We start from the raw sequence: 24,470 nt of genomic DNA on the forward strand, positions 1-24,470 counted from the left end.
AGAGCCCTAGACACTGCATCTGTGGTCTCTATGGGGGCAACACCCTTGTGCCCACAGCAGTACCGCTTCCACCTGTGCACTGCCACTTCTGCCTCTGCCTGCCCTCTGGAGCCATTCTGGGGGGTAGGCAAAGCCCAGCGTGCCCTTCACCTTGGTGCCCCAAAAGCTGCCTGAGGTGTTTGGAGGACCCTTAATAGTACTTTTGGTTTTCCATTAGAAAACCTGGTGGTGGCTCTGACTTTAGGGAACACCCTCCCCATGGTTGACCCTGTTTGACCCTTCTTCTGCAGTCCTTCAAGAGAGATGTAAAAACCTGAATTTTTCATTTGGTATTTGGAGGGGTCAGTGATGAATGGAGTGGTAGCAGGTATAATCATAATATGGCTTTCACTTCTGGATTTTGGTTTTGTTTTATGCTGCCTTTTAATTAGTTTTCTTGTTGTTTTGCTTGTTTTATTGTGTTTATTTGGCAGTAAACTACATTGGATTGCGTTAGTGGCAAGACAAAATGTTTTGGAATTAAAATAAACTATGTAAATTCTACAAGTGTGCTGTTTGCTGCATGTACGCATACTTGGAGCACATACTGCTTGCAGTTGTCCCATGCACACATATTCCATGTACATGCAGAGAAATATACATGTATGAGCACCACATATGGCAAACTAGAAGACAGTTTCATACTTTTTTTCCCCTACCTGGAAGCACTTTCCATGCAGGAAACATATAAACATTTAATGTACCCGGTGAAAATAATTTTTCAGAATTGTAAATGTTTCAAGTTTCTTCAAATTACCACCACCAGGTGACTCTAGAGCTCTTCCTGTTTCATTCACATTTATTGCCTGTCTGTTAAGTTCTGCAGCTAATAGCAGCTGGGGCGTGGGGGTGGGGATTAAGTAGGGGAATCAACCCAGGGCAAAGGGGTTAAACATTGTCCCCCTGTGTTGCGGCCCCAATCCAAATCCCCTTCCCCTCTCTCTATAGGTGCTTTCTGAAAAAAAAGAGATGAGGCTTAGAGTTGTGATACTTGCCCCGGACAACCCACTCAGCTCTGAGGACATGTGTTCTCATGATAATATCCCCCCTCTCCCAACACAGACACTGCACTCCCCTTTCTTCAGGTGTGTGTCAAACCCAGAAATTTCCCCAGGGGGTTGAAGTTCTGTGTTGCTAAGTGTGGAGCTTTGGGAGAGAACAGATAGATTTTGATTCAACAATTGGTTGCCAGAGAGGGGAAAAAAAAAAATAGTGAAATGTTGTGGTGACATTGCAAGGTCAAGAATGGTCTGAAAGAACTTGGGCAGGGAATGTTCTATGCACAGGGTGACCAGATGTCATAACTGCAGAAGAGGACAAGGCACCCCAAAATGTAGGACATCCAAGAAAAATGTAGGTCATGACAAAATAAAAGCTAAAAATACTTGTACATTGTTTTCATGTGGTTGATTTAAACACTATTTTATTATGAAATTTAAAACTATATTACATTTATTACACACAATTTATTAGTTACGAAAAGGGTATGGCTTGCCTGCAGGGCCTGCTCATAGTGAAAAGGAGGCCATTTAAGTTCTTTTCCAGGGCAGAAGGATAAAAAAAGAGGACATGTCCTGGAAAAAGAGAATGTCTAGTCACCCTGTCTATGTGGTTAGCTAACTGCCAACATGCTAACATATGTATTGAGAGACCAATACATTTCATGTACCTCCCCAGGAAGTGGGATGAGAATTTTATCTACTAATGTTCTCCACAGAATAAGCCTTCCAGGAGGGCATGTGCAATAATGCCACACACATGTGCAATAATGCCACACACACACACACACCTTTTTTTCCAGACAAAAGCAGAAACTGGTGGGAAAGGAGTGGCTTAGAAATACAGCCCAAGTCTTTACAAAATCCTAACCCTTAAGTGAGAAAAATGGGGAGGGGGAGTGGATTAGCCAGGCAGACCAGGAAACTGACTTCTCAGCCCTTCAGCCACATCAGCCTTTGGAAAGGGACCATCCTGAACAGGTGCGGCTGTACCTATATGGCCCTTCTCTGATCGGTGACCACCGCGGGGACTTCTCCTGCGCACCGCCCCCGCCCCCAATGAATGGATCCCCCGTGCCTCCCATTCCAAGAGGGGGTTGCGCAAGAGAAGCTCCCTCTGGACCGTGCCTGGGGAGGGGGAGGAAGGCTCAGAGCTCTGCGCTTCCTTGATTGGCTACAAGCTGCCCGCTTGGTTTCAGGAGAGTCTTGATGATGACGATCAATTATTATTATTATTATTACTGCTAGTCCTAATTTGGGGGAAAGGTTTTCTCTCCGGCGAGGAGCGCGCGGGGAGAGGCGGGCGGCTCTTTGGACGCGAGGCAGCGAGTGCTACTCATTTGGGTCAGAGAAGGAGGGCCGGGGGGAGGAGCGCGGCGCGCAGAGGAAGGCGGGGAGGGACGTGCTCTGCGAAGCCTGAAAAAGCGACCCTTCAAAAGAGACACGGGCTAGAGAGAGCCGGAGCTTCGGGCTGCCCGGCATTCGAGCGAGCCACCGAGCAAGGGAGCGAGCTTGGACAGCCAGCCAGCCACGCAGCGCAGAAGGGCAAGTGCACAGCCGAGGCAGAGGCGAGACGAGGAGCCGGGCTAGGCAGGAACAGACCCTCCTTCCCTGCGCACCAGGATCTGCTCTTCAGGCTTCGCTTCGCCCCTTAATTTATTTCCTCCCCCGCCTGCTGGGAGACTCGGATTCTCGCTTTCTCTCCTGAGCTCCTGGAGAAGGCGCCCCACTCGGACTGGGCTCGGGCTGCCGAACCAGGGACCGCCTCCCCCCCGGAGCCAAACCGGCCCCTCTCCAACTCCGGGCGCTGCAGCCGCAGGATCCGAGCGCAGGCGAGGGACAGAGAGACCTTGCGGGGAGAGGGGGGCGGAGAGAGAACATGCATTGAAACTTTGGGGCAAACTTTGTTCCTTCCTCTCCCCCGTGCTGGGGCGCGCGCGCGCTCGGGTCCGGCCACTGAGCGGTGCAGATCTCTCCCAAGCGGGAGCCTTCGGGGGTGCTGCTGCTGCTGCTGCGGGGATTGTTCCGAGGGGAACCTGTACAAGCAGAGGGGAGAGCGAGCGAGAGGTGTGTGCGCGCAGAGGAGGACCTGCGTCTTTGGCGCCCTGGGAGCCGGGCTTATGGACGGGTGAAACCGGAGACTGAGACCTCTGCGCCCCCCGTGGCCCCCGCCCTTGAGCCTCCCCTGATCGCCCAGGAGAGGAAGAAGAGGAGCCGCGAGAGCGCGCCCAGCCAGCCAGCCAGCCAGCCAGCCAGCCATCTCCTCCCGACTCCCTCGCCTCGCACCAGGAATCATGAACTTTCTGCTCACTTGGCTCCACTGGGGGTTGGCGGCGCTGCTCTATCTGCACAATGCCAAGGTAAAAGGGGCAGGCGGGCGGGAGGATCCGGGGCGGCGGGGCAGCGGCAGCAGCCTTCCCTCCCGCTGCCGCATGGCCTGCTGGCTGCAGGCGGCGACGCGGAACGTGCCCGGCTGGCGAGAGCCGGGCAGAAAGAAGGGCGCCCACGCCAGGTGGAGAGTTGGTGGCTCCCGATAAAGGGAGCGGAGTGGCCACATGCTCACGCCACAGCGCGCGTGGGGAGAGGCGGAAAGCGAGCCCCGGGGAGAGGTCTGCCCCCTCGCCCGTCCGCCAGCCCAGCCTGGCCGTGCCCCCCGCGCCCCGCCTCGCCCCGCCCGCAGCGCGGCGCAGGAGTTGGGAACCTGGCTGGAGCGCAGACGCTGCCTGCGTCGTCACCGATCCCCGGGCACGGAGGCTCCCCGACTTCTTGCATCAGCCTCTCGCACTCACGCCCGCTCTCCCTCCTGACATTGCAAAAGGGTGTTTCGGCCTGTTTGCTTTAGCTCCAGGCAGGTTTGCTGACCGGAGTTCAGAATTCCGAGCTCGCAAAAGCAAACAGAGATCAAAGGCAGGAAAAGAGGGTCTGTGTTCCTTCCAGGTTGGCTTTCCAAATGAGCGACCCTCCTGGCTTCCCAGAAATCCGAGTTGCTGCTCCAAGCCCTCTTCGCCCGGGACATTCCTGTAATCCTGACAGTGGAAGTCAGTCGCTTGCCCTGAAAAAAACAGATGAGAGTTTTTTTCCCCCAGTTTCTCCCCCTTTTTTTAAGAAAGGAGTAGAATGCCTGGAAGGTCCATGGCGGTGTCTGAGAGTTTGGACAGTGTCAGGTTGAGATGGCTCAAGTGTGCTGCTAGGTAGACATACCAAGGTTAGTCTCCTTCTGCCGTTTGTCTTGAGGAATTGAGGGGAGAGGTAGGACAAGGGCTAGCTAGATCTTCTCCACAGCAAGCGGGATCTCCATTTCCACAACGAGAGTTACAAAGCTCTGTGCAAACTAACCTGTTACCTAAGGCAGACAGGCACCATTGCAAATAAGGGCAGACGTGACAGCTCTCCTGCTAACCTGTTAGGCTGCTACTTTTTGCCAAGTGACAGCAGCTCATGAGGCTCTGCTGGATAGGAAATGAGGCTGTAGTTCCTTGGAAAAACAGGAATATACTGGGTCAATGTGATATCATGGTCATGCTTGCCTTTTAAAGCACACGTCAGAGTTTGAATATTAGGTGCTACGAAAGAAGTGAAAAGGCCAAAGGCCTTTTGCAGAAGAGGTGCAAGAAGAACCAATAGGAGGAGGGCAAAAGAACAGTAGGATAGGGATAATTATGGGAGAACCAGGGATTGGGGTGGGGGGGAACAGCTTCTTTTCTTACAAGGAGATTGGGAGTGGAAGACCATAGAGTCCCTTAGGGTAGATTGTATGGAATTATGATAATAGAAGTATTTGGAATGCCAGTCAAGGCATTCCTAGTGATGCTAGCTGTAATTCTGGCATTGGGGGTGATTCTCTCTTGGGGGAGAGAGATGAAGGATGATTTTTGTTTATGAGCTTGGTAGTTCCAAAGATATAATGCAGATCTGTCCTATGAGGTTAGGAGGAAAATGAAGGAGGTGTGTAGGTAATACAGCGTGTCGGTTTAAGTGAACACAATTGGGGAGATGCAGTGCTAAGGGAAAGATACAGTTACTAATCATGGAGGCTTTTAGTGTTCCGAAGTGAGGCTGGGACAGTGGGAAATTGTGAGCCAGTGACCTGGCACAGGAAGCGCAGGTGTTGGTTTCCACTCACAAAGTATGTAGCTGGCTGTAACAATGGTGCAGTCATAGTGTCCCTCTACTAACTACTCTTCCCTCCCCTCCCCCCATGATTAGCTAGTTCTGAAAGTGTTGCCCTCTGAACCAAACTAGTCTTCTTGTTCTATTCAGAGAGTTAGGCAATTTGTGCCAAACTTGTCAAGTTACACATCTACTTTTCTGCACTTTTTCCTGCCTTGGCCCAAAGACTCCTAGCAGGATTTGGATCTAAGATCCAAAACCTTGGACAGGGCTACTCTGCCCTTGGCTTTAATTAAACTGGCAGCCTGTGGTTCCCTTCCATTATTGTCTTGCTTAATGGATTTGATGTTAGTTAGGTGTAGTGAGCATATGCTGGAGCTCCCTCCCAAGATGTATTGCCAGTGGGATCAGGCAAAGATCAAACAGGGAGGGAAGGGAGGGAACAAGAGCCTGTGACCAGACTGCTAATGATCTTGCAGCCACTAGCCTCTTACCATTGATCAGGCCACACTGGGGATGTGCCTCCCTCCCAGCTCCTTATGCTAACTTGATGAGAATGGAGAGGGTCACCTTTCACCAGAGCGTCCTCATTCTCAGTTCTGGGCATGCAACTGAAAAATAGTTATTCTCAGGGGGGAATAAACCCCCCAGAGATAGAGTCCCTCCACTAGACAGTGCCCTGTCATTTCTGGACAGCTTAGGCTTCTTTTTCTCTCTCCTTTGTACCATGTCAAAGATCCCTCTGGCTGATGCTGGGTTACTGACCCCTCTCTCTTTGCTCCCCATGCACAATGGGGAAAGATGGCAGCAAAGCCTGTTTCTGAAGCTGAAACCTTGGAGAAGACTTTCTAGCGCCTAAGACGGAAAGGGCTTTAACTCCTGTCCCAGGAGCCCTCCCAAAGTGGCTGGATTGTTTGTTCCAGTCCTAAACAGTTACAAAGCTCTTTTAATGAGGCTGCAGAGATTAGGGGGAGGGGAAGAGGGCGAAAGGGTGGTTGTGATGTGAAGAAGTAAGGAGAGTGAGTGAGTGAGTGTGTGAAAATTATTGGATTAACCTTTTCTCTTCCTTGTTTCAAATTAAAATTGGGCCCCTTGTCGTAAAGCAGGAGGTGGTGTTTAATTTGATTTCAGGAACAGTCTTTCTCTCACAGCAACCTGCAGATAGCCCAAGGCCTCAAGGAAGCTTTCCTCCTGCTATCCTAGAACTGAGCTTGCTCTCCTTTTTCCCCTGAGGCAGATGTCATAGGAAAATATGAAATGAGATGGAAAGCCAACATACTATAGAAACAATGAGTAAATCCCACAGCCAGCAGAGGAGATGAGCAGAGGCAGTGTGACCTTCAGAAGGGCACTGGGCCTTAGAGTCCCCTGGAAATATGTTTTTTCTTCTGGCATGTCCTGCTGGGGATGGAGAACAGCCCTCTGCAGACTGGGAGATGTTGCCCCCCTCTCCCGCACCACCGCTTTGGTTAGTGGAGAATTGGCAGTATCTCTGTGTGCTTCAGCAGCTTAAGCAAGAGAAGTACCTTTATTTTTCTGGGATGGACTCAAGGTGACACTGCTGTATAAATAGCTCCTGGAGACTTTCTAGATCCAAAGGCAAATGGCGTGAGCAATACCATGAAAATATTTCATGTGATGGCTCATGGTAGCTTGTCACTGTTGTGAGCAGTGGAAGGACACAGCAATCCTGTTTAGAGGAATACTTGAATACAGCATTTCTGATTAGCAAAACGTTCAGAAATCTTCAGCCTGGTCTTGACATGCACTTCAAAAAAATGCCATAGTAAATCCTGTTTAAATGGCTTCTAGTGGTTTTTCCGGTGGCTTTGAGACTGGAGGTTTTACAGAGCAAAGTGTTTAAAAGTGTGGTGTGTTGCTGTTTGTAGGGTGTGTAGGGTCTTTCCTCCTTGTTTTAAATGTTGGTGTGGAGAAGAGAAACTTTGTCAGAAGCCTTGAAAACCTGCAAAAGTAGCTCACAGACAGTCAGAGTGAAAAGTAATGAGCAGGCTGTAGCTGATCCAAAACTACCCAAAGAGGACTTTGGAGTATTAAGAGAAATAAAGGAGGACAAGATTAGAGCTCTCTCTCTTTCACTAGGGCCCTAAATGTGTTATGGCTGTGTTATATTACTTGTTGTTCATCAGGGCTACAGGTGTGGTATTCATCAAGTCTTAAACTGGACCACATCCCAGGACAACTTGCCACTTGCTCATAAAGGCTACGTGCATTACGCGATGCTAGCAAGGTGGGTGGACACCTACCTGACGGAGAGCTATGGCATGCTGCCACCCCAGGAGAGAGAGAGAGAGTGATGTGACTGAGGCTTCAGACTCAACTAAGGACTCTGTGCCTGTTGCGGCTGCCTCCTGGCCCTGGGCAATTTCAGAGGCCAGGTGTAGCTTCTGTCTCCCCCATCTTGTTTGCACTGCCGTTGTGCCCTTCATGTAAGGGGGAAGGGGGTGAAATCCTCTTCTTGGCTTTAAAAAGTAACACTGTAGCCTGCAGTTTTTCAAACTCTTATTAAAGGAGAGCCAACTGGTTTGAGTTTTTTTTCTGATCAGGACCAAGTGATTCTACCCTTTTGACCTGGAAGCAAAATTCTCCTAGGATGAAATCCTGCACACAGGCTGCTTATATTCCACACACATCAATAGACATTAAGCTGTTTAACTTCACAGGATCACAGTGCTAGTTCTTGACAATTTTGCCTACTTTCTGCTGTTAGCCTGGTGGGTCACTTGCACAACTCTTGTAAAGCACTGGTGGGTTCTGACCCATTGTTTTCAAGCCAGCGTGAAACACTAGGAAAATGGTCTTGACTAACCATGGCTGGGTAATTCAGAGATCTGAAAGGAAGCTTGAGAAAACAGGAATTTGGGGTGAAAGCTAGGAGTCCTGTCATCAAAGACAAGGAGCTGAATGTAAGCCTAAGGGGAAAAAATAGATGTGGAGATTCTCCTCCCTCCTAATTTTACATCTCCATTGATATCTTCTTTTTAAAATGAATTTGTCAATTTTTTTGCAATGTAAGTGCACTGTTTGATAACTGAGGGCCCAATCCTATCCAATTTTCCAGTGCTGGTGCAGCTGTGCCAATGGGGTGTGCATCCTGTGGTGGGGAGGCAGTCACAGAGGCCTCCTCAAGGTATGGGTGCATTTGGGGCTGCATTGCGGCTGCACCAGTGGTGGAAAGTTGGATAGGATTGGGCCCTGAGTCAGGGAGAGGAGGATATGTGTGGAGAATGTAGAAGTGGCTTCCCACTGTCCAGCGTCCCCACTCTTGAAGCTAAGCCCCCATTATAGAAATGACTCTGAGAACTGAAATGGCAACCAGCAAACTGTACACTGACAGAGGGAATGCTTAAGCTGGAAAATGTGGAGCAGTTAAGATGAGGTGATAATTTAAATCTTTCATTGCTTGAGCTCTTTGGAAAAGAGCTAGGTTTTAAGAATCCCATCTAAACAGTTCTCTGATAACCAGATTAAAAACTTTTCTCAGGCAGATTAGTGCCTCTATCACATCTAAACTGCTGGAGAGGTTTATTTGCAAGGAAGGAGTGACTGAGAGAGATGAGAAGTTCTTGCAGGGATGTTGAGGAGTAGTACCTCTACTGTTGAATGGTACATTTAATTTTGAGATCATGTGGCAGAAGAAAGCACCGTTTTGAGGGACTAACCAAAAAGAGGAGTCCTGTCAGTCAAGACTAGCTAGGAACCACTATAGTATGCAGGCGCAGCAAAACTGGGGGGCATTTTTTCTCCTGATTCACCCCACCCCCTCATCACAGTATGCTCACATGAATGCATTTGTCTCTGTAACCCCTGATGAAGCTAGCCAGAGAATTGGCTTGTGGTCACTTTAATTGTTCCACCAGCTCCCTCTGCACTCTGCTGGAGTGCTTTGTAAGAGGCAGGCCCCTTTTCGAAATACCTTTGACTAACTTTCCTTGGAACAGGGACGTGCACAAATCTCGTGGCATATTTGTCATGTCAGCGCTAGAAGGTCACCAATGTTGTTTTCTCCTCTGCCTCCCCCCTCCTCAGTTCAGATTTGCTCTCTGTGTTTTGACCTTAATAATTTGAAATGCCTTTGAGCAGCTAGTTTCTGTTCTGTTCTCTATTAAAGTGACAGTGCTAATTGCTTTCTGAGAACGGTCTTCCCAAGTCTCCCTTTTCTCAGGTACAGCCACACAGATGCAGGGCCACACTGCCTTTGCCTTCTTGCTGTGCCTGGGAGGGGGCTCCTTGCTCTCTCCCCTCTTCACCCCCTACATTTTTCTATGGAGTTGTTTTAATTTCATTTTTCTTATGCTGCGAGGAAGAGGAAACAAAGGTCTCTCTGTGGCAAGCACAAATGCAGGAGCTGCCACCCATTTCCCCACAGTGACCCTCTGCCAAATTATGCTGTTGAAAATTCAGACATGCCCCTTTTGTGGGTGTTTTGCTTTCCAGTGGGGTGGGAGAGAGAGAGAAAGCACACTGAGGAATACAGCTGGTGGTATGAAACATTGTTATAGTTACGCTCCAAATTACTACAGTTCCTAGCTTATGCCATGCTACTGCCTCTTGGAAAGCTCAGATCCCCCACTGGCGGCTCTGCATCTGGGAACAAGATAATGATTTTGTGTTTTGACTAATTTTCTGTTGTCTTTGCAGTTATCACAAGCTGCTCCTGCCCAAGAGGATGGGGAGAAGCCGCATGGTGATGGTAAGTGGCTTGTCTTCAGAGTTGCAGTGAGAAGACATTGTGGGAGGTGGGCTATGATGATCACTTGTCATTGGTTCTTTAAAACTGTAAATAGCAGCCACTGCTCAGGATCATGTTTGGGAGGGTGCTTAACTCTTTATCCCCTGCTATGGTCCTGATGAAAATGCTGTCAGTGGCAGCTTACCTACAGAGACAATAGCAGCAGAGGGGAGGTATTTTCATAGAGACCATGGTGCCAGGGGAAAGCATTAAATCCAGCCTTCCTGTGTGCCACTGCCCCAGTCCTGAAAACCCCCTGCCCAGCACCTGATCTTTGCAGTTAAACCAACCAACCCACCCAAGACTTACAAAGTCTAATTATGTTATTGATGTAATGTCTAGTTTGGTCCTAGCTGGGCTGCTCGGGAAGCACCTCATCAATACTACCACATGGAAAGTAGGTGTAAATTATGTGAGGCTATTTATAGGTATATGGGGGACAGAGATTGGAATGTTACCTGCTAGATTTAACCCTGTCTTGGCTTCAGGTTATTCTACTTTACTTTTTCATTCAGAAACATCCCAATTAACCTAAATACTACTTTGTTTTGGAGGAGGGGCAGGATGTAACCTGGTCTTTCCCAAATGCCAAAAAACATACTGTACAGAGTTTCATTTTCACTTTCTAGGATGTTTGCATTTTATTTTGGGGTGAATTTAAAAAAAGTTCCAACCCAGTGAATAACTACAGGAGGAATTTGCCACAATTTCAAAGGAAGGTTTGGCATCTTTTATTGCCTGTCTCCCTCGCCTCTTTCCTGTTGGCAGACCTTTGACCCTGGCTGTACTGCTCAGACAGAAAAGCAAGGCATTGAACTATCAGTCAGCTTTTGAATCTTCCAAAGATCATGCTGTTGTAAACCCTGGATAAGGAAATAAAAGAGGGGCTTTTTATCCATGCATCTGCTTTTCTTTTTGCAACAGCAGTAGCTTCCTCAGAAGATGGTTCCATTTTTTTAGTGCCTGGGGCAAAGAAATTCCCCATTGCAAATGCGTCATTTCAGACCAGCAGGTCAGTCCAAGGAACAGCATGATATGAGTCTCATGCACCTGGGAATGGGAGTTAAGAATTAATTGAAGCACTTTGGTGCTTCCCTTAGTTATAGTTTTTGTGGGTAATTCCACTGCATCTGGGGCCAGAATGTTCTGAATTTGATGGAGGGAATGGCAGGTTTGAATACATTTGCTTGTAAGTTAGACTTCCTGTAATTGCTTGAGTGTGAGAACTTCTTACTGATTGAGGACCTCTAGGTATTGCAAGGGGTCTCAACTTCATAATGAGACTGAGAGAGAACGAGTAGCCTGGTTCAGCAGGTATAACAAACCATTATATCAAAGATATTCTGGCTTGTTAACAAACTGTGGTTTATACAAACCATAGTTTCCTGTAATTAGATGTAATAGGAAACTGGATTGTTCTAAAGTCAGAAGTTTTCACTCCTGTTAGCAGAGCTGAGGGAATAGATCATTCCCACACACAGCAAAGCCAAGTTTTGTTAAGAATGTTACTGCAACCACAAAAGAATTGCAGCTGTTCTTACATAGGCAGGACCACAAGACAGGAAAAAGAAACTGATGAGAGACCTAGTCAAGGTAGGAGAGAACAACCCACAAACCTTTAAACTAGAGATGAGAGGTTACAGCTCCCCCTGCTAGTGGGGATTAACATATATACCCACACCCACTGACTATATACTGTTCACATGCTGTCTGTCGCTCTTCCAACATTGTGTGTGAGGTAGGAAAAGAGTGTGAGCTCATAACTCACACTTGTTGCAGCAAACCATGGTTTTGTGTGACATCTGAATTGGGCCAGTTACACCTCCCTATACCCCATAGAAACATTTTGTGTACTGAAAATCACATATGTTGCAAGAACATGCAAAGTGAAGGAAAGGATTTACAGAATGTAGGAATGGGCTGAGCAGAGGTAGGAATGGACTGAGCAAGGAAGTTCAGAAGGCAAAGAGACTTTTCTCCCCAAGGAGACTTGTTCTATAGTTCTGAGGACTTTTACAATACCTCATGTACCTATGGCTCAATTCAATCTTGGGATTAGGCCTGGCAAACTTTGGACCTTTTGGCTGTGCAGTCTCCACCCACACCTGAGCTATTCAGGTTACTGCTTGTTTTCGAGCATCATCATGTGAAAATCAACCAAGACAGTGTTAATGTCTCCTGTGTCACCTACTTACTTTGGGACACTCAGGGAGTGGCATTTGCTGCTGTTCTTAGTGCAGGGCGCCAGGGGGCTGTAGAAGTGCAGCCAGGGACTGGACACTAGTAGGTTTGAATTGCAGCAGAGTTTTCGGTTTGGCAGACTAGAGGAACTTTGCCAGAGGCTGACAAGGGAGACCAAGTTTGTAACAACATACCCATATACATTGTCACCTTGTTTTAGGTTGGGATTACTGTATATTTGTTAGGCTATGGATTAAAACAGAACAACTATTTCAAGACTTGGAATCACAGCAAGGAGTAGGACAAAAGATCAAGAATTTCTCTTCCAAGTTTTAGAGTATTATTAGATGCAAATGCATACTCACTAGAGTTCATGAAATAGTGGCTTTGAGATAGAAAGTAACTGTTCCACTGTACATTTTATGGGCCCAGGCACATACCCCTTTCATTTAGGTTTCAATCATGAACATTTGCTTGATTCGTGAATAATTCCCCCCCTCCCACCCCAGTATATCTGTAAGGAAAATTGCCAAGTTTGTTGGCAGAGGTTGTGCTGTTCTGTTGCAAGACCGTGGTTTGGAGTCCTTCCTCCATTAGTTCTGAAGTGATACCAGTTCTACAGAATGCTGTAGACTGGAATTGTCTTCCAAATTCAGAACTGCTGGCACAAGCATGCTCTTTGCCTGCTGTCCAGATGACATTTTGAATTCCAGTTAAAAGATCACAGACGTTTGTGAGCAATGCGATGGCTCAAATGGTCATAAGTTAAAGCACTAGATTCTTAGGAGATCCATTGCAACAGCATCCTTTATCGATAATTTTTTTTTTTCATGATTTATACAACTGAACATCAAGAGACTGGCTGGTGGGCAAATGTGGCTCAGTGAATAGTTTGCCAAATTAAATTTGAAACTGCTGTGTTCAAATCCTTGTTCATTCACTAGTTAACTGTAGGACCACTGAAATAGCCTGCTATAATAATAATGAAATGCAAATTATCTTTATGCACCATTTATAAAGCATTGCCATGATATATGATGCTTTAAAAGAGAGACTCTGCAAGCCTGTTAATTCCTTTCCTTTGTGTGGGTGTCTCTGCAAAGTCCCTAAATTTCCTTGAATCAATGATGTCTTAGAACTTCAAGGTACCAATTCAAGTTTTCACACTCGCCCCCCCCCCCCCATTTTGTTCCTTATCTAAATCTAACTCACTTTGGGCAATGGAAACAAGCCAGTTTCTTTGAAGTTATCTTAATGAGAACATGCCATGTACACTGCAGGTGCATTTGTATTCTGATAGTCAAAAGATATGTAATGAGATACAGTATACCCTTGGCAGTACATAGGCAAAATATGCTCCCTAGGCCACATGTTTGTTTGTTTTGTTTAATTAAAGAATGTATGTACCACCTTTCCCATTCCAAAGCAAAGCAAAAATTGAGAACGCAATTTTTTCCTGATGCATTTTTATTTGTCCTAAAACCTCTTGTAAGGATTCTAGAACCCAGTTTTAAAACAAGCATACAGCATACAGCATGTACAGCACGTACATGTACAGCATGTACAACATGTATAGCATACAGTATACAGCATGTACAGCACGTACATGTACAGCATGTACAGCATACAGTATACAGCATATAGCGGAAGGAAGGCCCATAGCCAGGGAGACAGACCAGGGACAGACTGCACTTGCTCCCAGCGTGGAAGGGATTGTCACTCCCGGATTGGCCTTTTCAGCCACACTAGATGCTGTTCCAGAACCACCTTTCAGAGCGCGATATCATAGTCTTTCGAGACTGAACGTTGCCAACAACATACAGCATATCCAAAGCTCTTTACTGTAGAGATTGTTTTGAAATTGAATGGGGAAAAAAATATTTAAGGCGAGTCCTGATTTCTCTATTTTTTTCAGTTCTCATAATTTCTGAGCGTTTATGTCAAGGTTTTTGAAGAATGCCTCATTCCCCCTTCACTCACCCACCCACCATATTTGAAGGCAGCAGCATCAGAACAATTATGTTTTGGAATGAGTGCAGGTTGGCCACCAATTAGAGTTTGGCATCTGCCATGTTCCTTTGAGTGATATGTAGATTACGTATTAATTACAGGCGCAATAAGTAAGTCAAGTGAGCCCCCCCCCCAATTGTGATGAATACAGAAAGTAGGGAACTTGAGTTGCTCCATCCCTGTGCCTTGGCACTGGTATCTTTAAACACACACCGGCGCCTTTAAAACACGCTACGCTGAGCAACTGGAATGGTCAGGATGGTAAAGTTTTGAACTAAAAATTATTTTTATCATGATAGGTTTCTTGCTTCTTCGTGCTAGGAAAGGTGTGAATAATCAGCAATGTGGTTACGTGTCTGGCTGCATGCCTGCGACTTTCCCAGGTGCTAAATTGTTTAATACTCCAGTTTATAGATAGCAGTATTTTAAGGTTAAGGTCACCCTGAAGGGGAACAAGGAGAAGGTGGCACAGACCAGGCAAGAAAGGATATGAGAGCCTGATATACAACTTTGGAATGGACAGGAGGTTTGTGGTGGAGGGGGGTGTGTGTGTGTGTGTGTGTGTGTGTGTGTGTGAGAGAGAGAGAGAGAGAGAGAGAGAGAGAGAGAGAGAAACGGGGGGATGGGGACTCTTTTAAATGAGAACTGTCAGCCATTACTCCTTGCCTCTCATGCCACATTTTTCCCCCCTGAGCAACTGTCTTTTTAAATAGGCGCTTGTGCTGCCTGTAGAAATCTCAGACACCAGCTCCTCCTCCGTTGTACCTGCTGCCAGCAGCACTGTGACACTGTCAGCTCCACATGACCGAGAATTAACTTTCAACAATTAATCGAGAGCTCTGAGCTTAAAGCCCTGCAGCTTTTGTAAATGTGCTTTTTTTCTTTTTCTTTTTTTTCCTCCTAGTGAAGCAACCTTTATGCCAGTTTGTCACAGGTTCTGGCCTCTTCGGAAATGCTTAGTGGTTTCTGTTTTTTCCATGATGCAAGCAGTTTGTGTTTATCAGACAGACTTATCAACCCCACTATTAGAGAGCTCTGAATAAGGCACAGGCATATGATCAGAAGGCAACAAAGCTCAGGTTAGCTACTATTTCCTGTATATGCTAGCTGAGCTGAGCCCCATTGGAAGCTTCCTTGGGAAAAAACACGGGGGAAAAACACCAACTGGATCCCATGGTGTTTCAGTGTGTTGAAAGTATGCAGTGCAATTTTGGAAAGATAACTTTGTAGACTTCCATTTAGTTGTCCTTTCCACATTAATTTGCAGCCTGTCCACTTTGTGACTGAAAGTTGTGATAAGCCTTTGGCATTAGATTGGAAGCACTGAGATATTTGAGTGGAAGTCTATTCAAGCTGCAGCATTTGAGGTGCAGCCAATAGGCCCCTGGACTAGATTGCCTATTCTAGCATGGCTTTTCTTATGTTCTTTTGGTATATAAAGAGCAAAAAATCTAGATCTGAGGTAGAGGGTAAGTGAAGGGGTTGACTTTCACCAGTTAGATGTTTGTTACCCTTTTTATATCTTCTGTGCTATGGAATATGATATACAATTTCTTGATGTATGCCAGAGCTTCTAGTTTCTGAAAATATGGCCCATCATTGACGTTGAATGCAGAGTTCAAGTGGCTTTCCAAATGATGAAACACTTTGTTGTTGTTGTTGTTGTTGTTGTTGTTGTTGTTGCTATTAGCTTATATTTAGCAAGGTAATACTATTATTAGCTTGTAGATAGTAAGAATAGAAGCAAAATGTAGGGCCCTGCCTGCAAGCATTTAAAAGTCAAAAATGTGAGACAAAAGTGACAAGAAGGAAGAGGAGCAAAAGGAAAAGTGCATTACTATGCCTGGCCCCAATGCAATGACATAACATCCTGTCCATGTGTAATGTATGCAAGGGGGGTCGCTAAAAAAATAGAAAAAGGATGAAAGGCATACAAAATGATTTAGGGATGAGGCATAGCCATATGACTATCAACTTACTTTAGTATGTTCTGTAACTGAGAAATGCACAAGTTCTAGCCTATCCTTATTGGCATGCAGAACACGTGCTCTGTCATTTTTTCTATTGCTCTGGCATTTGGAGTAGGCTCGCTGGTTGTATGGAGAAACACTTTTTCCTCTGCGACAAACACTGTTCTACATACAGTGGAAAAGTGTGCTATTTGGTAAGAAGCTGCACATTTATTGGGTGAAGAAAGGGATATTGGATTGGGTGGTCTGGGTTAGACAAACTGATTTGTCAATAGAGGATTTAAAAACACTTTATTCCACTTCCATTAACTGCAGGGGAATGTTTCTCTTCCAAGATCTGATATGGTATTCTGCGGCTGCAATATCTGCCTGGCAAATGCATTCAGAGTTTAGCTGGTTAAAATTCAGACAGGGCAAATGCTAAACTTGTCAGTGATTCAGTCATATTTTCCTTTCCTCCTAACCCCTGAACTCTATTGTCATGGGCTTTAAGTGCCTTTTTAACTGAGCTAATGAATTTATTGATGGTATGTGTGTGTGAGTCCATGAGATGATAAGGGGAGGTATCCAGGTGGAAGAAGCAGTAAGTGAACAGTCATTAGTCCACATGCATACAGCGATGTTTCTACAGTCTTGAAATATTTTAAGGGAGATGCTGTTAGACTACACAGAGAAAAACCAAACCAGAATTTATTAATTCATATTCTCTTTTTATTTATTTATTTTTAGTTATCCCATTTTTGGAGGTATTTGCTCGAAGTTCCTGCAGGGCAATTGAGACCATGGTGGATATTTTCCAGGAGTATCCTGATGAGGTGGAGTACATCTTCAAGCCGTCCTGTGTGCCCCTAATGAGATGTGCAGGGTGCTGTAATGATGAAGCACTGGAGTGCGTGCCCATAGAGGTGCACAATGTTACTATGGAGGTGAGTCTGTGGTGAGGGAAGAGGGCAGAAGAATCTTCACCTGAAGAAAGCCTCTTCTTTTGGGAAAGAAGAAGTCTTAGTGGACTGTGGCTGGTTTGTTCAACTCAAAGATGATCCACAGGGCTCATCTTGGGCTATATACAGGCTCCTTCATCCCTGTGTGCTGTCCACAGAGGGAGCCCTTCTTTTGTCTTGGCCAGTGCCACTATCTGAGTGAATTCTCTATTGGTGAGGCCAAATGTGGGGGAGTGTCTCCTGTCCTGTTGCTGGGAACCCTTCCCACTGGAAATGGAAAATTGTTACAGTAGCTCCTGCATCTTTCAGGAGTCTCTGCAGGCCTTTTCTATTCTCCAGGGCAGTGAGTGAGAGGCTACACTAGTGCTATTCCTATGAACTTGGGGAACCAGCCAGCTGGTTCTAGAAGCAGCATATGAAATACAGCGTCTCATTCAGTCGCTAGGCATACCTCTTATCGGGGATTGACAATGATTTCAATTGAAATGACCAGTTTGACTGGGGGAGAATCCTCCTGTCCTGGTTTTAAGACATTTGTCATCCCTTGTAGGATGATGTGAAAGGACACACTATCCCTTCACCAAAAAAATGTGATTTGCTTCCACTGAGTCTTGTAGGAGAATCTATTTTCCAATGTTATCTAATGCTCAGAAACTATTACAGAAGTGGCCTTTTGCTGTTATAGTTGGAAGGGTAAGGATTGGCCAAACATTCCTGCATGCTGGCTCCACCTTAGTTGCATTTGGTTTCTTCAGCTTACTTTTCAATGTCCTGATACATGAAAGTGACTGTGGCACCACAGTAACTGTGGCGTGAAAGAAAACTCCTTGTAAATTGCCTTTTCCTCAAGAGCTGACTGGGTCACACTTCACTGGCTGAGCCAGAGTTTTAAATTATTAATTGCAATGGCACTGCAGGAGTTGGAAGAACAGTGATGAAGAGACAAATGGAAGAGCTTCTTTTCTCTTTATTTGGAAAGTAGTCATCCTGAAAAGAAGCAGGTAGAAGTAATAGCTAGGGTCAAACACATTGTGAGGATGCACACTTTCTACACAGAGCACTGCCAGTAGGCTTCTGCTCGATGCACTTCCTGACTATTCCTCTCAAATTTTGAAGGGTTTCTTAATCCTGACCCATACCAAGTCCACTTTCCTCCTGGCATTTCCTCAGACATCTTATCCATCTGTCACTTGACTGTTCCAGATTTTGACCTCTCAAAACTGAGAGTGTAAATACTGTGGTAGTTTTGTGGTGTAGATCTAAGACCACAAGCGGCTATGTTGATTGCAAGAAAACCAATTCTGCTAATGACTTTGGTGAAGCCTGTAGTTATGTGTTAAACTTGCATTCCTGCCATTTGTCATTTCTGCAGTGCTGTCTTTGTGTGGTGTTTAACAGACCAAATCAACAGGTTGGGCATAAGCATGTATAATCTAAGGTTCCTATCTACCACACACTTCACGCTGAAGTTGGTTTAATCTTCTTGCCTTAATAGACCTAGATTGGTTTAACTACTAGTGGGTCTGCCCCTGGTGCATGATTTGTACTTTCTTTGCTTTTGCAATTTATTGCTCTTCAATAGCATATGCATAAACAACTTGCATTTCAGGTTCCACTATATGTGTACAAACGCATCTGAAAGCATAGTCCCTGTCACAAATCAAAGTCTATATTTTCCCAATTAAATTGTATCTCTTCGGGTTGGCATCCAGCTTCTAGAATCAAACACACCAACGAGCCTCCAGAAATGGTCCACTTCCCCATTTGAAGGATCTCAGCCACTACTCTGGACGAGGGAAAGGCTTGGTTGCTTAAAATCCAAGGCCAAATCATTTGGGGAGGAGGGATAGAAGTCGTATTTGTGTTCTGGTCACGATAAGGAAACCGGATTTCTTGACGTGCTAAATGACTGTGGCTTAGAGCAGCTAGTCACGGAGCCCACCAGAGGACAGGTGGCTCTGGATTTAATATTGTGCAGTATGCAGGACCTGGTTAGAGATGTAAACGTTACTGAGCCATTGGGGAACAGTGATCATGCTGCGATCCGTTTTGACATGCACGTTGGGGAAAGAATACCAGGCAAATCTCTAACAAAAACCCTTGACTTCCGACGGGCAGACTTCCCCCAAATGAGGAGGCTGGTTAGAAGGAGGTTGAAAGGGAGGGTAAAAAGAGTCCAATCTCTCCAGAGTGCATGGAGGCTGCTTAAAACAACAGTAATAGAGGCCCAGCAGAGGTGTAGACCGCAAAGAAAGAAGGGTTCCACTAAATCCAGGAGAGTGCCCACATGGCTAACCAGCCAAGTTAGAGAGGCTGTGAAGGGCAAGGAAGCTTCCTTCCGTAAATGGAAGTCTTGCCCTAATGAGGAGAATAAAAAGGAACATAAACTGTGGCAAAAGAAATGTAAGAAGGTGATAGGGGAGGCCAAGCGAGACTATGAGGAACGCATGGCCAGCAACATTAAGGGGAATAATAAAAGCTTCTTCAAATGTGTTAGAAGCAGGAAACCCGCCAGAGAAGCGGTTGGCCCTCTGGATGGTGAGGGAGGGAAAGGGGAGATAAAAGGAGACTTAGAGATGGCAGAGAAATTAAATGAGTTCTTTGCATCTGTCTTCACGGCAGAAGACCTCGGGCAGATACCGCTGCCCGAACGGCCCCTCCTGACCAAGGAGTTAAGTCAGATAGAGGTTAAAAGAGAAGATGTTTCAGACCTCATTGATAAATTAAAGATCAATAAGTCACCGGGCCCTGATGGCATCCACCCAAGAGTTATTAAGGAATTGAAGAATGAAGTTGCTGATCTCTTGACTAAGGTATGCAACTTGTCCCTCAAAACAGCCACAGTGCCAGAAGATTGGAGGATAGCAAATGTCACACCTATTTTTAAAAAGGGAAAGGGGGGACCCGGGAAACTATAGGCCGGTCAGCCTAACATCCATACCGGGTAAGATGGTGGAATGCCTCATCAAAGATAGGATCTCAAAACACATAGATGAACAGGCCTTGCTGAGGGAGAGTCAGCATGGCTTCTGTAAGGGTAAGTCTTGCCTCACGAACCTTATAGAATTCTTTGAAAAGGTCAATAGGCATGTGGATTTGGGAGAACCCGTGGACATTATATATCTGGACTTTCAGAAGGCGTTTGACACGGTCCCTCACCAAAGGCTACTGAAAAAACTCCACAGTCAGGGAATTAGAGGACAGGTCCTCTCATGGATTGAGAACTGGTTGAAGACCACAAAGCAGAGAGTGGGTGTCAATGGGCAATTTTCACAATGGAGAGAGGTGAAAAGCGGTGTGCCCCAAGGATCTGTCCTGGGACTGGTGCTTTTCAACCTCTTCATAAATGACCTGGAGACAGGGTTGAGCAGTGAAGTGGCTAAGTTTGCAGACGACACCAAACTTTTCTGAGTGGTGAAGACCAGAAGTGATTGTGAGGAGCTCCAGAAGGATCTCTCCAGACTGGCAGAATGGGCAGCAAAATGGCAGATGCGCTTCAATGTCAGTAAGTGTAAAGTCATGCACATTGGGGCAAAAAATCAAAACTTTAGATATAGGCTGATGGGTTCTGAGCTGTCTGTGACAGATCAGGAGAGAGATCTTGGGGTGGTGGTGGACGGTCGATGAAAGTGTCGACCCAATATGCGGCGGCAGTGAAGAAGGCCAGTTCTATGCTTGGGATCATTAGGAAGGGTATTGAGAACAAAACGGCTAGTATTATAATGCCGTTGTACAAATCTATGGTAAGGCCACACCTGGAGTATTGTGTCCAGTTCTGGTCGCCGCATCTCAAAAAAGACATAGTGGAAATGGAAAAGGTGCAAAAGAGAGCGACTAAGATGATTACGGGGCTGGGGCACCTTCCTTATGAGGAAAGGCTACGGCGTTTGGGCCTCTTCAGCCTAGAAAAGAGACGCCTGAGGGGGGACATGATTGAGACATACAAAATTATGCAGGGGATGGACAGAGTGGATAGGGAGATGCTCTTTACACTCTCACATAATACCAGAACCAGGGGACATCCACTAAAATTGAGTGTTGGGCGGGTTAGGACAGACAAAAGAAAATATTTCTTTACTCAGCATGTGGTTGGTCTGTGGAACTCCTTGCCACAGGATGTGGTGCTGGCGTCTAGCCTAGATGCCTTTAAAAGGGGATTGGACAAGTTTCTGGAGGAAAAATCCATTATGGGGTACAAGCCATGATGTGTATGCGCAACCTCCTGATTTTAGAAATGGGTTATGTCAGAATGCCAGATGCAAGGGAGGGCACCAGGATGAGGTCTCTTGTTATCTGGTGTGCTCCCTGGGGCATTTGGTGGGCCGCTGTGAGATACAGGAAGCTGGACTAGATGGGCCTATGGCCTGATCCAGTGGGGCTGTTCTTATGTTCTTATGTATCCTTTGTACAGGTGAACTATAATGGTGTTGGCCATTAAATGAATAGCTTATTCTGGTGGATGTTTCAAGACAGTGTTCAGGCTTCTTGTGCTGACCATCCAGCACAGGAATTGCTCTTTGTTGTATTTCTGTGCCACTTCAGCATCATGCACGAAATTGTGTTTTGCCCCTTGTGCTGCTGCTGCTTGGTTTTTTTTGAGAAATGTTGCTCCGACTTTATCATTCTGTGAATGTGACTCACCCTCTTCTTTTTTTCCTCCTGTCATTTTTAGGTCATAAGACTTAAAAATCGTCAGGGCCAGCACCTAAGCAAAATGAGCTTCCAGCAGCACAAAACATGTGACTGCAGGTGAGGATGGAGAACCTTCCCAGCTATCTTTGGAGTATAACTTGATAACTGTACCCGGGGGCATCTAGCATTCCAAAGAAATGCACAAAATCCCTAGGCCTTTCAGTATAGGGGCTGTGCATGATAGCTGTAGGCAAGACCAAAGGAATGTAATTTATTGATGCAGTTGAGTTCTTAATAGGATGTTTGTAAGATATTCATAGGCTGTTGAGTATGGTGGTACACACTGAGAATCCATAAGGTTCAGTAATGCACAACTAGTTGAAAACCACTGTGAAATTACCAGGAAAAAGAGAGTGCTGGCTGTTATTTGTGCTTGGCTGGTATGGCAGGGCAAGGTGACAGCTGTCTGTCTTCTGGTGAGAGTGGAGCTAAGACAGTGAGAGGGAAGGATGCTGCCTTGTACTGAGTGAAACCACTGTCCTACTTAGATCGACATTGTCACCACTAACTGATTAGCAGTGGTTCTCCCGGGTTTTTAACAAGGGTCTTACCCAGCTCTACCTGGAGATACCAGGGATTGAAACTGAGCTAACAACCTCTCCCAGTATGATGTGGGTTGTTTGTAATGTCAGTTCTCTCCTGACTTTTTGTCTTCTTTTCTTATAGACCAAAGAAAGAAACCAGAACTATAAAAGAAAAGTAAGTGACTTGGTGTATTATTTTCCTTTGGTGATGGTGGTTTTCTTTTCATTCTTTCTTTTCTTTCTTTGGTCATTGGAAATGAGCTGATTATTAAAAGAAAGAATTGGGTGGTCATCTTAAGGGCTGTACCTTGAATCCATTCCTTGTGGACATACACTCACACAAATGCATACTTTTGTTGGCTATTCTTTTTTCCTACCTGACACCATGTTGGCATTGCTTAATTATTCAGATTTATAAAGAATAGCAAGGAAATAACATAATTCCTCTCTCCCCCCCCCCCGAGGAATGGATTCTAGGTGAAAGTTTTCACCCATGTGCGGTTGTTGCTGTGATCACTGGAAACGATTGCCTTTCTTTTTCTTACTGCTTGGGTGAAATTTTGCTTACTTACTCACAGCAGCTTGCATAGGTTCCTAACTTCAAAACAACGCATGTGAGCTTTGTCGCCTCTCTCAGAGCAAGGGAGTTCCAGCCATTGGATAAGCTAAAAGTAGAAGTCCACTAAGGGCATCTCTGTGTGAGTGAAGTTTGCAGATTGATTGTGAAGCATGGAGTAAGTAGAAAAAAGTCCTCTTAATCTTCCTGACAGTAGGAAGATTGCCTGTTGGGAATTAGTCTGGCCAATGATATAATGAAAAAAAATGGAAATTTTGCTTTCAGCTTTGCACAAGCTAAACCGGTGGTGACAGAACACGTAGACACCTTCCTCTGCCCATCTTCCAGACAATAACAAACATGGACAAATTAATGGTCTTCCATTTCTGGTTTAAAATCAAACCTCTCCACATCCACACATCCCAATATGCATTAGCAATACAGTCCATGATCTCCAATTTGGTACGGAAGCTAGGCAGAATCAGAGAGAGAGAGAGAGCATGCTTATTAATGACCAGCTATGTTGCTTTTGCTGTGCCCCAGAATTCACTTTGTAGAGTTGTCCCAGGGTTAGTCCAAAGAAATAGTCACAGATTGGCTTGTTCTGTTTGGAGTCTGTGGTGCGCTTGTTGTTTAACTGAGTGGCAAAATGGCTCAAAGTTGTGAGAGTGTGCTGTGTATGGGTGAGCATTGGTGCTGATGGGGTATGGTCAAAGCCCCTCTTTGTTCACTCACATCCTTGCTCTTCACCTTTGACTGATATTTAGGTGGCTTGCACTGCTGTACACATTTTCCAGCACATGGGGCACTCTGGTTTGGGTTCCACTGAAATCCTTCTTGTGCTTGATGCCTGCCTCTGGATGTGTGTGTCCTTAATAGAAATTGAAAGTTGTGGAAAAGTTCCCTGCATTAAATATCACTCCCTCTGCCCCTATTCTCTACTTGTAGTCATAGTGTGTTTTTAGGATGCTTACTTTGCTTACAGACAGGAGAGAGAAACTGGTGCCAACAAGCAGGCTTGAACAAGGCCAAGGAAGCATCCTGTCAGTTCCCTCAGGGCCTCCTTCTTATTAAAGTCTCCCCTTCCCACCCAATCAAGGTGGACTGCTTTTTGGAGTGAAGAAGGCAGAAGGAGAGAATGAGGAAAAGCCCTCTCAAAGCGCTTTTATTACAAAAGCTTCCTGCCCTGAGCTTTGCCTTCTTTCTTCATGCATGTCTCCCTTAGTTTGCAACTTGCCTGGGCCCCAGATTTCCTCTGACATTCCCTTGGCTGTAGGGTTGGCGCCTGCTGCTCTAGCTGCAGGTCCACATTTGAAAAACGACATACGAAGATTCAGGGATGAAAAATGTCCATGTATTGGCAGTGCCTTATCTTTCAATGGGAATTATATTTCAATTTTGAATGGCTCCAACATTCACTGGCAAAAGACCCTTCTGCCTCCCAAGGAGTGATAACTAGAAAAGGCTTCCTCTTCTCTCAGTGGCCTGTCATAAAGAAATTCACAATTTGGCAGGTCTTTATTCCCAGAGAGGGCTTGAGAGGCAAGAGAGATTGAACAGCAAGTTAATCCTCTTCCTGCATCTTCACCTGCCTTCATGGATTACAACTCCAGTTTGTCAATACAGCGTTGGCACAAAAGGCAGTACACCTGACTGCTGTGCTCTTGTTGGTTTGTGCAGTGGTGGAACCGTCTCCTGG

At 45.7% G+C, this 24,470-nt stretch overlaps 1 protein-coding gene across 2 annotated transcripts in view; it reads left to right on the forward strand.

Annotated features, from left to right (window-relative positions):
* The first annotated feature begins 2,457 nt into the window (after positions 1 to 2,457).
* The window catches only part of VEGFA (vascular endothelial growth factor A), a 33,015-nt gene continuing 11,002 nt past the window's right edge, over positions 2,458 to 24,470 (forward strand). For both annotated transcript variants that reach the window (XM_066618579.1, XM_066618587.1), the window contains exons 1-5: positions 2,458 to 3,397; positions 9,807 to 9,858; positions 16,788 to 16,984; positions 21,672 to 21,748; positions 22,358 to 22,390. In XM_066618579.1, the coding sequence (XP_066474676.1) occupies positions 3,332 to 3,397; positions 9,807 to 9,858; positions 16,788 to 16,984; positions 21,672 to 21,748; positions 22,358 to 22,390 (425 nt within the window). In that variant the 5' untranslated portion in view covers positions 2,458 to 3,331. The remainder of the gene's footprint in view (positions 3,398 to 9,806; positions 9,859 to 16,787; positions 16,985 to 21,671; positions 21,749 to 22,357; positions 22,391 to 24,470) is intronic.

The sequence above is a fragment of the Tiliqua scincoides genome, chromosome 1, assembly GCF_035046505.1.
Source record: "Tiliqua scincoides isolate rTilSci1 chromosome 1, rTilSci1.hap2, whole genome shotgun sequence".
In the NCBI taxonomy this organism is placed as follows: domain Eukaryota; kingdom Metazoa; phylum Chordata; class Lepidosauria; order Squamata; family Scincidae; genus Tiliqua; species Tiliqua scincoides.